The following is a 16355-nucleotide window of genomic DNA, read 5'->3' as shown; positions in this document are numbered from 1 at the left end:
ATCCTGTAGAAGAACGAATGTAACACTCAAGAATATTGATGATGAGAGAAACGCATGCACATTATAACTTTCACATATATACAGAGCCGGCTCTACAGTTTTTGCGGCCCCAAGCAGTGAAAAAAACTGCCGCCGCGACCAGCAAAAGGAAGAAGCTGCCACCAAATTGCCGCGGCAGTGGCCGGAACAGAGAAGCTGCCGCCGAATTGCCACCGCAGCCAGGGGAACTGCTGACCCTTTCTAACTGCCGCCCCAAGCACTTGCTTGGAATGCTGGTGCCTGGAACCAGCCCTGCATATATAATACACACACTGTATGCTTAACATCATGAAAATTTTAAGATTTGAGCATAATTTAATTAAACATCAATCTGTACAGCATGCACACTCCAATACCAATATCAAACTGTCAGAGATAACAAATTCTGACATTATTGAAAGCTTCAGCATAGAACACTTTTGCCAGTTCCCTACCTATCAAAGGTTACAACCCCTCCAGAGCCAACATCCTAAACAATAAGAGAACTTCCCAGGTAATCACCAAATTACCACTTTCATAATATGAAACAACAAATGTGTCTTCTGTAGTGTGGATACAGCTCATCTGATAGTAGGAATCAGGAAATGATCATAGATAGCCATGTACTTTATACCTTAGTAATTTAGCAACTGAATAAACTCCTATTATTGAAGCACTGTACAAATAATTTGATTAATTTCATTTTGTCTTGCTTTAAATATCCGGTACATGGTACCTCATGAATGATCAAAATCACATTCAGTCGTCATCATTATCTTTGCCTTAAAAAAATAACCAAAGGCAAAATAGTTCCATGGTAACTTTGGAATCAGCACTCAGGGAAGCAGCACCTTCCTTTAGCAAATGACAACAGCAGTAAAGTAAAAAGAAACATTTAGAAGCTGCTTAAAAAACAGAGGGGTCTTTTCCTTAAGGGTCTGTATTTGAATTTGATTTGGGTAGATTGCTACATTTTGTTCATGGTGCTTTATGTGGGGGGGGGAAAAGGGTTAGTAATGTCATATTATAAAGGGACCTTACAACATATAATATATACAGCAGATTATGAAAATCTAACATTTAAAAATAAGGGGAAAGTGGAAGGGGAAAAGAGGACTGGTTGGAAAAAGCAATAAGAGAAAAACAGAGGAAAGAAGGAAGCAAAGTAAGAGACAAAGAAGGAAGAAAGGAAAGATAGACAAGAAAAAAAATATCAAGGTGTACAATCATCACCCTAGTAACATGTCCATTCAGAGGAGCAAGGAGGTGTAAAGTGTCCGTTACTCTCCTACATGATCTATCTGTATCGCCATAGCAGCAAGAGTGGGCAGAACTTTGGACTTTATCTGCCCAATGCTCTAGCCAGCACAGCTGAACCAACATAGAAGGGGAAGTAATCTGTGTCATTTATAGGGTTGGCATAAATTATTCCCACTCAGATCAAGTGGGGAATGGGAGATCAGATTGTGACTAAGAGTTTGTTCCTGGATCAGCACAACTATGTGCTGCCCCTTACTCTGGATTTGTGGCAAAGCCACAATAACAGCCCTAACTGAAAAACAAAATAAAGGAAATACAAACTGAAAGGGATGGCAAAAAAAAAAAAAGGACAAATAAACAAAATAGCCTTAGGGGAAAGAGGTTCTGGCACATGAAACACACTTTCTCCATAGAACACCAATTATACTGAACAGGTTTTAATTTTCCCCAACTGCTAATCAGACAAGATGGTTTCACAGGAGACATTCTTCAAATTTACTATATGGAATTAGAAGGGTTTTTAAAATTCAGACATGGACCCTTAGAAGATTCTCTATGTTCTCAGAAAATTCCAAGTAATTAATGTGATCAAGTCAGCGTGGAGTGATTTAAATCAAGCCAATTTAAATCCATGGGTTTTTTTAATGGAGTGATTTAAATTGTAATTTAAACTAGGTTGAGGCTTTGTAAAACTACTTTGAAAATCTATGCTATTGCAATTTTATATTAAAATTAATAAGGAACAAAATTCCTGTATTCCCAACCCCCGAAACATGTTAATACTGCTGTGGTATCTTATTTGAATTTTACAAAACTGCCAGAGATGAAAAAAAATAAATTCAGGTCCTGATTCTGCAAACACTCAACAGGCACATAACTTTACTCACATGAACAGTTCCACTGACTTATATGGGACTACTTATCTGCTTCTAGTTATGCATGTGCGTAAGTGTCTGCAGCACCAGAAGCTAACATTGTGTCAGCAAAAAATGAAGTTATTTAAACTTGCAATACATTAATAAAGATTTTATGAATTATTTGTATACATGTAGTCTAATATTTTCAAACATAGCAGTCTAAAAATAAGGCTTCTCCACCAACATTTACTGCTGGGGGGATTCTGCATCACTGCGCGCATGCACATAATTCATGTGCTGCACATAATTTTTTTTCCCCGCTGAAAAAACTTCTGCTGGAAATTTGCTGCAGTTATGCCTTTTGCCCGATCAGGACAGGGCAAGAAATCAGAATGAGGAGCTGAAAGCGCTGAATGCACAAAATGCAGACAGCACCAAAAAGTGGTGGTTTTGGATCAACTAAGCGATGCATTTTTTAAAATTAGAGATAAGCCAAATTCTCTGCTCCCATTACTTCCTTGACTTCAGTGGCACTGTGCCAGGAAATAATTTAACCCTGTGTTCAAGAGTCATTCTTCTGTTAGAATGTGATTTTTAAGTAGATCTGATTTAATAGCCTAAACAATTTCCCTTTAAAAAAAGCACATTAGCCACGCATCATTACTACGCATAATATTGCTGTGATATACAGTACATAAAAAACAAGTTACAATTGCATTCTGTCAAAGTATTAAATTAAGAATAAATGTAGTTATTGCAAAAATAATTTGTCTGTTTTTATCAAATATTATTCTCCAATATGTGCAAGAACTGAATAGCCCTAGCATCCTAAAGCCAAGTCCAACATCAGATCCATTAAATTATCTGTATTCGGTATCCCAATTTAAATCTATCATACATATATACCTTTTGTAAAATGTAGCTCAGAATAATATGTGAAGCTCAGAGTTCCCAAGAAGTGTTTTGGGGGCTAATCCTGCACCATTATTTTCACTGGTATCCAGATTTGGTTCAACGTGTAATGAATTGTCTTTAAGGACAAGTTTTGGGAGGAGGGAACAGTATATACAGAAAAATGAGATAATTATCATGTTGATTTTATTGTTCAAAGGTCCCACAAACCCAACTATATACAGAATTAGGTGGAAGAAGAGATTTACCAATTTTATTAATAAAATTAATAACTACAAAATAGTGAACTGAAGGGCAGAAGGGAGTCCTGCCCCATGAATATACTTTCAATATCAAGTAAATTAAAGTTAAAATGTGAGTAACAGTAGTTACATTTTACAATTTTTCCTCTGTTGTTTCAAATAACCATTTGTTAAGCACCAACAGCATGCGTCATACACACTGTACAGAACAAATGGGACACAGTGATCATGATCTCAAGGGATTTATCATCTAAGTATAAACTCTTTGGTAGTTCACAACACCTGCTGCTTTCAGGGTATGGGACAGTCTTGTCCCAGGAACACTGAGATTTGGGCAGGAGGACGGGGGTGGGGGGGCACTTGCCTAAAACAATTTTATGTTGCTTTGTTTTTACACAAAAGACTGGCATACACAGAAAGTAAAATAGTATTTTCCAAGAACTTAATCATACTGAAAAGAATCTAGCTAATTAAGAATCTGTTTGATTCAATTACAGCATCATGTCAAGTTCCCAGAAGACAGAGATGGTTGATAAGGCCTTTTGAAAGCCAGGAAACTAGACTGCAATTATGTTCTACAAGACTCCTTTTCAAAGAACAGAGCTTCCCAAAGGAGATTTTAGCAAGGTTCTTTAGCTCACGTATGTGACCCAGAGCTAGTGCACTATAGAGGTACTTAAGGTTTACTCTGTAGTCTCAAGACTTGAGAAGGGGGAAAAAATGTATAAATTTTAAAAAGTAAGCCTGAGATTAATATCAGTATAGTTAAGCTATGACAATGAAAAAACACAAGAGATATACATACTTCTTTTGGAAAACCATGCACATAGGTGATATGCAGCCAAAGATTAGGCACTTCTGAGCATCTGGGCTGTAGCCTTCTTTAAGTAACATTTCCAAGCACTCTTCATTACCACCATAAACTGCTGAATAGACAGGGCTCACTTTGTCTTTTTGTGTGTCACAGGTCCGATCAGTAACTGGTATTAGTAATCCTAAAATGCTGTAACATTTAAAACTATGTTTATTGTGGAATCTTTTCACATATATGGAACAGTTAGATGTTATTTTTCCTGGCTATTTTTCCCATGGACATTATTGTTTAAAACAAAATCAGACCTGAACTGTAATCACATCCTTTTAATTAAATAAATATGTAAAAAAAAGAACATTCATAATATCAGACATTTTGACATAAAAAATTTCTAATATGCTTAAGCATATGGAACTGTTAGTATCATCAATGTAAAACTATCTGCAAATTTAAACTGAAATTATTTTCTAAACATCTTTTACGATTTGTTATTCAAAATTAGCTGGAATTGATGTATTTGTAATAATATCTCAGATTCTAATTAGTTTTAGTCAGGGATTGGTTTACACTGATATAGAGATAAGCCTGTTCTTCAAAGTTTGAATCTAGACTTTTACAAAGTAGTAGGAATGGGCGTTCAGATCTGGGGGTTTGGTTTAACAAACTGTAGACAAAGGGGATTCTTGAATTCAGCCCCGTGGCACTCAGTGAAGCATTGGATGTGGTGGGAGAATTTGATGTCACACCCTGTACTTTGAACCCATATCCTTCCTGATTAATGAAGATCAGTAAGGAAGTACCGGGTACTTTGCAGATGGAAATTGTCAAAGCTTCTCTTAGAGAGAGCAGCCTGCCTGTTGCTTTGAAGGAAGTATTAACACAGTCTTTGCTCAAGGAGCCATGCCTTGACAATCTTGCCAATTCATCTTCCATTTTTGAGTAAGATAGTAGTTGTGGCGAGACATCTCTCACGCTATCTAGATTCCTCTGAAACGTCTCTTCCCTTATCAGTTGGAACACAGAAACTTCACTGGTCATGTTGGTCAATGATCTCCTGGCAATGGATGAAGATCAGGCTCCCATGCAGGTATTATTACATTCCACGGATTGTGAAATGCTGTTCACTCACCTACAAACATTGGTGGGAGAGGAGAGTTCTGCTCTTCTGTAGCTTTGTTTTCTCTTGCCTAGATTGCACCACATAATTACGGGCACTTGCTCCTCTTCCCAAAGGGCTCTCAAGTGCAGGTTACTGCAGTATGTCATGCTGACATCTCTCTTCCCCACCCAAACCAGATATATATGGGCGTGCAGTGTTTTCAGTATACTGATGGCAACCAAATGTATGGGTCTCGCTCAGTGGTTTTCAAACTTTTTGTATCGGTGACCCCTTTCACACAGCAAGCCTCTAAGTGTGACTCCCTCCTTTACTTTAAAAACTGGTGGGTAATTTAATTTAATGGGGGCTGGGAGCTGTCAGTCCCATGAAGCTGATAGCTCATGAGCCCCATATAACCACCCTGAGGGGTCACGACCCCGTTTGAGAACCCCTCATCTATGACACCCCAGACAATGAGGTTTCCTCAGCCAATGCTTTCTTGAGGGTGGAGAATGGATGAGAGTGAGCTGGCTGAAGCTCAGTCCAAACAAGGCTCAGGTGATTGTGGCTTGGGTGAAGCAGCTGGAGGACATGGCAGAGGCAATATCAGCCCTTTTGACTGAGGGTTTCTGCCACTGGTCATCAGAGCTTGATACTTGATGATGTTAGACCCTCCACAGAAACAGTTAGACAGCTATAACCAGGCTGGCTAGGAAGTTGCATCCTTTATTTCACAAATGGACCTTGTCACTGTTTTCCGTACTCCCCTTCCCTCCCCCAAGATGCACTCTACATAGGTCTACACCTTAAAATCATTCACAGACTGAAGCTGGTGCAGAGTGCAGCAGCTCATTTAGTAAGTGGGGCACCTCTGTGGAAACATGTGGCACCAGTGCTCCGGGAACTGCGCTGGCTCTTCAGGTATAGTTTAAGGTGTTGATCATGAACTACAGAGCCCTAAATGGCCTGGAAAATGAGAATGTGCCTCTTTCCCTGTAATATACAGCCAAAACTGTGCTCAGTGGACCCACTCTAGTTGGATCCCCCATTTATAAAAGAGATGGAGGCTACCGGCAGAGGGATCGCTGTGAGAACCTGGGGGTCTGAAACTTGCTTCTCCCCCAACCTTGCTGTGAAATACCTCAAATCTGATGACCTACACTACTACTAAAGCACTTTTTTTTTTTTTTTTTTTTTTTTGCTGTTTGGGAGGAGGGGGTGGAGCTATGTTCTTGGGTGGATTAAAGGGATTGTTCTGCTGCTTTGATTTACTGGCTCATTTAGTTATTCATTATTTGCAGATGATTATTTTTGCTGCTCTATGGTTATCATTTACAACTGTATTTCTCATTAAGGGCTCCTAAAGAGTTTTGGACAAGCATATTTTATCATTATTTACACCTAAAACATAAAATAAACAAAATAGTAATATGCTTATCAGGTGAGCAGATGCCTGATCCTGCAGCCCCTCTCTCTGTGGGACATCCACTGACTTCAATGGGAGCTGGATCAGGCTCCGATGCAAAATGTCTGCTTACTGTACTTCAATGGGAGTTCCACATGGACAAGAGCTGCAGGGTCAGGCTTTGAAACTGTAATGTGAAGAGAATTAAAAATTCTAAATGAAAAAACAGAATCCATAAAACATTAATTCCCTTCCATTTATAGTTGAAAATTCTCATTCTTGATTACCATTTAGTAAGCAGAATCGTTTATTAGATTTTTATATCACCTACTTGCTATGGCCCATTTGGGCTGCTGCATGAATAGGCAACTGCCATTCCTCCTCATTACAGTAGAGATTTGGATTGGCCCCTTTTGATAACAATAGTTCCACACACTTAGCATGGCCTTCCTGTGCAGCAATGAATAATGGAGTGGCTTTGTCCTTGGCTTGACAATTGACATTTGCACCTAACAGAATAAAACATATAATACGATGCCTGATTATCATAACAGAGCTAAAACACAAAAGTGAATAAACAAATTACAGCATTAATTAGGCACTGGCCTTCACAAAATTGCTTCATCATTCAGAAGTTTTTCCACAGGTATTAAAGAAAAAACGGTTACCTACCTTTCGTAACTGTTGTTCTTCGAGATGTGTTGCTCATGTCCATTCCATTGTAGGTGTGCATGCACCCACATGTGCAGTCGTCAGAGACTTTGGCCTTAGTGGTATCTGTAGGGCCAGCTGTAGCACCCTCTGGAGTGCCGCACTCATGGCACTGTATATCAGGCACTGCCGACCCTGCGCCCTCTCAGTTCCTTCTTGCCAACAGAGGGGCAGGAGGGCGGTAATGGAATGGAGACCCTCCAGGAAAGAAACAGGAGGAAGCAGGATGACCGTGCCATCATGTGATGGGCGAAGACCAACCTGCCTTGAATGGCCACCAGGTGTACCTAGACCAAAGACAGCAACAGATCCTGGAGCTTAAGGTGCAGCAAACAGTCCAGGATGTCCTGCAGTGGGGCCTCTTCTGCACAAATGTGGTGACCAGAGGCCCAACATGAGAACCGTTTCTACTTTGCCACGTAGCTAGCCCTGGTGGAGGGTTTCCTGCTGCCCAGCAGGACCTGCTGGACACCAGTGGAACACTGCCGTTCTTTGCCACTTAGCCACACTGTAGCCAGGCATCCAGTGCAGCGCCGCCAGGTTTGGCTGCAGTAGATGACCATGGTTCTGGGACAGCAGATCTGGCTGAAGACACAGCTGCAGTGGGGTGGCTGCCGAAAGACTCAGCAACATGCCGAACCAGTGCTGACGAGGCCACACTGGGACTATGAGGATGACTGTCGCTTTGTCTTGCTTCACCTTTAGCAGGACTTTGTGGATTAATGGTATCGGCAGGAAGGCATACATCAGAGTTCCCGACCACGGGATCAGGAAGGCGTCCAACAGGGAGCCCTTGTCTCTGCCCAGCAGAGAACAGAACACATGGCACTTCCTGTTCTGCTAGGACGCGAACAGGTCCACCCGGGGAGTCCCCTACTTGCAGAAGATTAGGCTGACCACCTCCAGATGGAGCGACCATTTGTGGTGAAAAGAGAAGGTCCTGCTGAGGCAATCTGCCAGGACGTTCTTGGTTCCGGGCAGGTGGGCAGCCACCAAATGAATGGCATGCCACACACGAAAGTCCCAGGGGCTGAGCGCTTTCTGACAAAGGTCCAAGACCTGGCGCCACCCTGCCTGCTGATGTAATACATTGTGGCACTAGTGTCTATCAGGACCTGCACCGCCTTGCCTTCCAGGTGGGGCAAGAAAGTCTGGCAGGCCAGGCGAACCGCTCTGAGCTCCCTGACATTGATGTGAAGGTCATGGGTCGTAGGTCATGCTGTCCCACAAGTTAAAATTATAGCAACCCAAGAGGGCCTGGCGGTTCAGCACCCAAAACTGGAGGCTGGCCATAGAATAAATTTTGCAACCAAACAAATCCAGTCTTTTGGCCTCCTTAGTTTTAGGGGTGGAACTGGTGAGCCCGTTTGTCCCTCTCATTGGCGCCGCCACAACCAACGACCCCAGTGATGGGTGGGTGCACAAGTACTCGAACCCCTTTGTGAAGATGAAGTACTTCTTTTCCGCCCTCTTAGAGGTGGGCAGGATGGAGGACAGGGTTTGCCAGACGGTTTTGGGAATATTCAGGACCCGCCCCTCCCCGTCCCCCCCATGTACCGGGTGCGCGATGCAGGCCAGGGCAGATGCTGAGAGCCATTAAACAAGGTATCTGTCTGCTCCTGCATCTCCTCTGCCTTCAGGCCCAAGTTGGAAGCCACCCTGCGGAGCAGCACCTGATGCTCCCTAAAACTGTCTCTCAGGCTAGCTCTGGAGGGGCCTGCCACTGCCTCATCTGGAGAGGAGGAGGTTAATTGGATGACCGGGGGTGGTCTGGTGGTGTCCTCGCCCGTCAGAGAGGGTGGCCTTGGGGGGAAGGAGGGGTACCGGCTCCTCATCCACGGCGGCTGCCGGAGTGTCCTGCACCAAACCCGGTGTCATCGTTGTTGTGGATGCCAACTTTGGCCTGTCTGGTGACTGAGGGCTGGCGGGAGTGGGGCAATGGCATGATGGGAACACCCAGACATTCCAATAAGGCCATTTTGGGTAAGCCACTGGCCCTGCTGCCAGATCAGCACCAATGCCGCGAATGCACCCTCCGGAGCCCAATCTGAGTGAGGGACTGAAATGCGCCTCCGAGCCGGAGAAGTTGTCACCCTCCAGTGAACAAGGCGGGGCTGTGGAGGCTTGGGTCTGGCGGCTCACTGTCACCGCCAGTGACCGGTGCTGGGAACGGTCCAACCGGTGCCAGGAGTAGGGTGAGTGGTGCCGTGCCAGGGAGTAACCTCAAGGTCTCAGCAACGGCAACCAACAACGCGATGAAGACTAGTGCTGGGGAGATCGACGCCTGGGTGAGCTCCGGCACGAAGACAGGGATCGGGAGCGCGGAGCTGATGACTCGTAGCAGTGAGCCGGAGACCTGGGCGGATGTGGAGATCAAGAATGTGGCAACCTAGGGCTCTGTTTTGGCCCTGGGGACCAGTGGCACTCGCTTGTTTTGTGCGAGGCCTTGCTGGCGGGCTTGCCCTCATGGGGAGCCTTAGGCGGTTTCATTGCCTCATGTGGTGCCAGCTGTGACAGAGGCACTCTCAGCACTCTAGGCGCTGGGGGCTCAGAGCGCATCGACTATGCTGTCGGCTTGGGCCCTCTACCACTCCCTGGAGTCGGTGGCAGGTCCTTTTGGGGGGAGGAACTCCCCAGGAGTGAATCCTTTTGTAAGTCATTGCCAGACATAGGCCCATTACACAAAAAGCAGGGCTTGAAACCCGTGGACCGGGGCATGCCCCACCTGGGGCAAAGTCCCTGCCGGGACACTAACTAAACACTTAATGGGTACTTAACAACTAACTAACAAATGATTAAACTATTTACACCTAGAAGCACAAGGCTAAGATAGAAGAGAAACCGCTGACCGCTTGAGAAGCAAGGGACAGAGGCGCTCCGACTGACCACCCCGGGCAGTAAGAAGGAACTGAAAGGGCGCAGGACCGGCGGCACCTGATATACCAACACATGAGTCTGGCACTCCAGAGGGCACCATAGCTGGCCCTACAGGCACCTCTAAGGCAAAAGTCTCCAACGACTGTGCATGTGGGCGCGCGCACACACCTACAATGGAATCCACATGACCAAGCACTTGAAGAAGAATCATATTTATTTTACTAACCTGCTACATGTTTTCAAATTGCCCATACACTAAAGTGATTAGAACTGAAGTTCTCAAAGTATTTTTGGTTTTCATTTATGTAAGCAGTGTCAGGATGAGCTCCACCCTGACATCTGGTGGTGAGGTGTGGCAAGTTGTGGAAAAGAACTTCAGGGGCCGATCTCATTTGCATAGGCACACCCACCACGCCTAGAATGAGACCATAGCTGCCCAAATGGTCACTTTGGCTGCTGTGGGATCCCCAGTGTCTCTGTTATTGGGGCAGGAAGAATAAATTGTTATTACCCTGATTATGGGAACTGTGCTTGGAACTGTACGTGGCCTTTTGTTATGATGGAGGGATTCACCATCAACTAAGTAGCACTCGCTAGGCAAGGGTCATGGGTTCCAAAACTGTGTGAATGGAGAGAGGCTGGGGACAAGTAGTAGTACTTGGTGGCATGGGCCCCTTGGTGAGGGCCTTACATGCTGATTGCACTTCCTCCTCTCTCCACTGTGGAATATCAGAGCTAATTTTGATTTCATTAGAAGTCTAGTTATAGGCTGCTGAGCTCACTTTGGGCTGACAGTGCACCAGCACTGGGGCTCCCCTACTATAAGCTGAATTCACCTAAGAGCTGAAATCACTGAGTGTTGTGTTAAGTAGTGGGGGAGCCTGAAGATATATTATGGAGCAGTTCGACGCGGAGCAGTGTGTGGATGGCAGGAGCTGCTTGTGGGCCGTGGAGCTGAGCGAAGGAGTTCGTGGGGCAGCTGGCGGAGCGGAGCGCAGCTGAGCGAAGGAGTTCATGGGGCGGCTGGCGGAGCGGAGCGCAGCTGAGCGAAGGAGTTCGTGGGGCGGCTGGCGGAGCGGAGCGCCGCTATGGAGCTATGGGGCGGTCAGCTTCAGATCACGTAAGGTGCCTCTTACCCCCGTCCCATTTCCACCCAGGTTGGGAGGTAAAGCTCCACCAATAAACTTTCGAACTCTGGGGCTGCCCTGACCAGGGACAGAGACTTTTGGGGCATTGGACTTTTGGGACTTTGGGTGATTTGGGGTTGCTGGACTCAAGAACCAAAGGGAAAAGGGCATGCCCCAATTTGCCTGGGGTGGGTTTTTTTTGCTCATGGGTTGTGTTATGAATCCTGTTGGTGGTGTTTCCCCAACATAATGCCACATTGTTTCTCTCTGTTATTAAAAGACTTTTGCTACACTCAGACTATGTGCTTGCGAGAGGGGAAGTATTGCCTCCTGGAGGCGCCCAGCGGGGGTGGTATATATTTTTCCCAGGTCACTGGGTGGGGGCTCGAGCCGGTTTGCATTGTGTTATTGGAATGGAACCCCTAGATATTGAACCCGGCCCTTGTTGCTGCCAACTCTGACGGGCAGAAGGGTTACATTTAAATTTGACAGGAAGAAAACACTGTCAAATGCTAGTCCCTTAAAATTCTCCTTTAGGGTCACTTGAAACCCTGCTGAGGTTACAGAGTGAATGAATGATGTAAAGCATTAACATAAAGTTAATCACAAATACAGAAAAATATGCAATTCTCAGCACACTGCAAGTAATTAGCATCTAATAAATTAAACAAACTCTAAAATAACATTACACACTGGAGAGCTGAACCACTTTCTTCCATTCAAAGGAAGACATTCCCATCATTCAACATGCCAATAATCCTGCTATGCTGGCAGATTGTTGGGCTTGCACTCTGGTATAGCACTGCATTATACATTGATAGTAGAAGATACTTAATAAACAGAATTATAAACCACAGAGTCATTACTTTTATTTACACCTTTACAGATGAACTTTACATTAGGTTTCTTACTCCTACTGTAAAATGAGAGAAATTACTTTGTATGAGATTGGGAGGTACTTGTCTCACTGTGCAGTAGAATAGGGCAATACCAGATAAATGATAGACATTGTGGAGAAATTGCAAAGATTTAGTTAATATTTTGTTAGAAATTACTTTCTGGAGATAGTGCCCCACAAGTATGGAGATGCTAGAGCTGTTGACCTGTGTGTGATGTTTTGGTCAGGTTTAGGGTGCTCAACAGTTTAATAGTAATGACTGTTTAATTTTCATTTGATTGTGTGGGAAGGTTAGTGAGAGCATACTATTCAGAGATGCACACCAAGATCTGCTGGTATGAGATTCTGAAGAAATTACTACTGTAACTTTAGGGCCAGACTGTGATACCCTTAATCACGCTGAGTAGTATATTGCTCCTGCAGTAATCCATAGAAATGAATTGGACTTCTCATGTAGTAAAGCAGTAGTTCTCAAACTAGGGGCACCGCTTGTTCAGGGAAAGCCCCTGGCGGGGCGGGCTGGTTTGTTTACCTGCTGCATCCACAGGTTCAGCTGATCACAGCTCCCATTGGCCGCAGTTCGCCGCTCCAGGCCAATGGGGGCTGCCGGAAGGGCTGCCAGCACGTCCCTTGGCCTGTGCCACTTTCTGCAACCCCCATTGGCCTGGAACGGTGAACCGCGGCCAGTGGGAGCTGCGATCAGCCAAACCTGTGGACACGGCAGGTAAACAAACCGGCCCGGCCCACCAAGGGCTTTCCCTGAACAAGCGGCACCCCCTAGTTTGAAAACCACTGAACTAAAGGACTACTCAGTGTAATTAAGGGTTTCACAATCAGACCCTTAATCTTTACCGAGGTTAGGTCTTTACTTAGGCCTGGTCTAACTAAAAAGTCAGGTCGACCCGACTAAGTCAGTCAGGGGTGTAAAAAAATCCTAACTCCCGGTGCACATAGAGCAAAGAGCAAAGTCAACCCGAGAATTCTTCCATCGACCTACCTACTGCCTTTTGGTGAGGTGGATCACCTGTGTCACTGTAGCATTTCAGCTGTAGACGAGCACTTATGTTTTATGTCCTGTTTCTTGGTCTGACTCAAGGGAAAGCAAGGCAAGATACCGGAATAGCAAAATTTAATTTTGTAATAATTTCACATGCCAGTTCATAGCTGATGTTTCACTAACATTATAAAAATATTACCAATGCTAAATGAAAGGTGAAAATTACCATGTGATAGAAGTACTCGTAAACTCTCCAGCTTCCCATACTGAGCAGCAATGAACAGAGGTGTGATTCCAAAGTCATCCACACATTCCTTGTTTGCTCCTTTTTCAAGAAGCAATTTTATTATTTCAGTATGTCCCTGAAATAAATATATTTTTGTTTTGTTAGAAAAAAAAAGCAGTGGAATTGATATAACCCTACTTTTTCATTCTTACTCTGTGTAGAAATCTAAAATATAGAGTACATTCAATATTCTATGGTATTCTGAAAGTCTGTGGCAGAATCATCAGATAGGTTTAATTTCATATTGCACATTTACCCAGTCCAATAAATATAAATAGAATTAAATTAGCATATTAGAACTATAAGTCTGATAAATTTTTATGCTGGATTAAAAAAAAATTGAGAAGAGACCAGGTTGACCTCATCTGATACACTTAATTTTTTGGGGAAGACTTTCATTGTATCTTATAACAGATTTACTTCCCAAATGTTATATCTGATCACTTCTTAAGTACATGCAGTACTTTTAATATTTAAATAATCATTGCTGCCCAACACCTTCTATAGCTGCTGTAGCATAGTATGACATATTCAGAATGATCATTAGCATTTAGACTGCCTTTTCTGCCCTAGCCTAACAATCATAAATCACCAGAGTAAGAAGCAAAAACTGTACAACCTGTCATTTTAAAAGGGTAAAACACACTATTTACATGGAAATGAAATAATAAATTTATAGGTTACCTGAAAAGAAGCTTGGTGCAAAGAATTCCATCCAGACCAAGAATGGGATCCATTAATATTTGCTCCGTGTTGGAGTAGAAGCTTTATAATTTCTGGATGTCCATTTTCTACAGCTTCAAACAGAGTAGTAAAAAATTACTCTTACCAAAGAGGCAGAATTGAAGGAACTGGTCAGCTCAGTGGTTTAGTCATCAAATTTTCACCTCAGTAGTCAGAATTGTTTTACAGCCCCACAACAGACATCAAAACTAATTCACTTTGAGTGACTGTGCAGCTTTGATTACAGATCTAAATCCAAACACACAAAACTACTCTCTAAGGCTCTGCATATGAAACAGAAATTATATCCAGTGTTGCCTCTTTGTGAAGCAAAACATTTATAAGCTCCAAGATGGAGACATTGATAACCATCATTTAAGAATATGACAGTCACTACATGGATAATGGAGATAAAGTACTATCAATCTGATAATGTGGTTTCACAGGGAATAAAAGTTCCAATGTACAGCAAAACTCACATCTCTTTCTCCAGCAGGTGGAAATCTATGGAAACCATAATTAAGGAAACATCTGCTAGTAACTTTAATTTCTCCTCTTCCTCAATAATTTTCAACTTAAAAACACAACAAAAAATTGTACATATGGAAGTTAAGTCCTTAGTCCACGTTGGTGTAAAACTCCATCAACCTCAGTAGACATACTCCTGATTACACTCTGTGATGAGAGATCACAATCAGCCACACTAGCCCTAGAGGCAACTTCGCATTTACCCACACATTCAGCATGAGGACAAGAAAGTGGAACTACAGTACGTGACGACTCTTACTAGTGTGCCAATATTGCAGACACCTCTGAAAATGAAATACCCATAAAAAGAAAGTGATTGTTGGTTACAGGAAAGAATAGAGTCAGGAGTTCTGGGTTCTACTTGTAACTCTACCACCAATACACGCCGTAACTCACAGGCAATTGAGGAACAAAGCGATTACATGATCTCTCATATGTAAAATAGGTATGATACAATCTTAAGTACATAATTTCTTGGAGAGTTCCTAAGCTTAGGAAATATTTGTAAAAATTTTAAAAGACTTATAAATCCTATAAAGTGCAAAGTAACAATTTGTAAAATTCCATAGAGGACCTCACAGAATCACACTGAAAAAAAAGAGTTTCTACAACATGATTCTCAGTGTTACGTTCTTCTTAGGTCATGTTTACTAAATTTTCAATCCAATTTTATTTTTCCCATCTCTGTCTACAGCAGGGGTGGGCAAATTTTTTGGCCAGAGGGCCACATCTGGGTGGGGAAATTGCATGCAGGGCCATGAATGTAGGGCTGGGGCAGGGGGTTGGGGTGCAGGACGGAGTGCCACAGTTCCCTGTTCCCGGCCAATGGGAGCTGCGGGGGGCGGTGCCTGCAGGTGAGGGCAGCGTGTGGAGCCAGATCCAGCCCATAGTTTGCCCACCCCTGGTCTACAGTCAATTTAGCTTATTAAAATCAAGCTGCTCGGTATCTGTTTTATATATTTATTGCCAACACTTAATAGCAAAAATTATTCCACAATTCCAACTTGTTTTCTAGTTATCAGGCTGCAGTGGTCATATATGAAGCCTCGGGCCGGTTTTGTTCAATATCTTCATAAATGATCTGGAGGATGGTGTGGATTGCACCCTCAGCAAGTTTGTAGATGACACTAAACTCAGAGGAGAGGTAGATAGGCTGGAGGGTAGGGATAGGATACAGAGGGACCTAGACAAATCAGAGGATTGGGCCAAAAGAAATCTGATGAGGTTCAGCAAGGACAAGTGAAGAATCCCATGCACCGCTACAGACTAGGGACCAAATGGCTCGGCAGCAGTTCTGCAGAAAAGGACCTAGGGGTTACAGTGGACGAGAAGCTGGATATGAGTCAACAGTGTGCCCTTGTTGCCAAGAAGGCCAATGGCATTTTGGGATGTATAAGTAGGGACATTGTCAGCATATCGAGGGACGTGATCGTTCCCCTCTATTCGACATTGGTGAGGCCTCATCTGGAGTACTGTGTCCAGTTTTGGGCCCCACACTACACGAAGGATGTGGAAAAATTGGAAAGAGTCCAGCGGAGGGCAACAAAAATTATTGGTTTCAGAGTAGCAGCCGTGTTCACGAAAGCTTATGCTCAAATAAA

At 43.6% G+C, this 16355-nt stretch overlaps 1 protein-coding gene across 5 annotated transcripts in view; it reads right to left on the bottom strand.

The window, feature by feature from the left end:
• Nucleotides 1–16355, bottom strand: part of ASB3 (ankyrin repeat and SOCS box containing 3) — a 128241-nt gene that overhangs the window by 27099 nt on the left and 84787 nt on the right. For all 5 annotated transcript variants that reach the window (XR_012158276.1, XM_073339169.1, XM_073339172.1 and 2 more), the window contains 4 exons: nucleotides 14188–14300; nucleotides 13444–13579; nucleotides 6939–7116; nucleotides 4095–4292 (listed from right to left, as the gene is read on the bottom strand). Coding sequence is in view for 4 of the 5 variants with exons in the window: in XM_073339169.1 (XP_073195270.1) it covers nucleotides 4095–4292; nucleotides 6939–7116; nucleotides 13444–13579; nucleotides 14188–14300 (625 nt within the window). In the remaining variant the exon portion in view is untranslated. The remainder of the gene's footprint in view (nucleotides 1–4094; nucleotides 4293–6938; nucleotides 7117–13443; nucleotides 13580–14187; nucleotides 14301–16355) is intronic.

This window comes from Lepidochelys kempii, chromosome 3 (genome assembly GCF_965140265.1).
Source record: "Lepidochelys kempii isolate rLepKem1 chromosome 3, rLepKem1.hap2, whole genome shotgun sequence".
In the NCBI taxonomy this organism is placed as follows: Eukaryota; Metazoa; Chordata; order Testudines; family Cheloniidae; genus Lepidochelys; species Lepidochelys kempii.
This window is presented reverse-complemented; position numbering and strand designations above follow the sequence as displayed.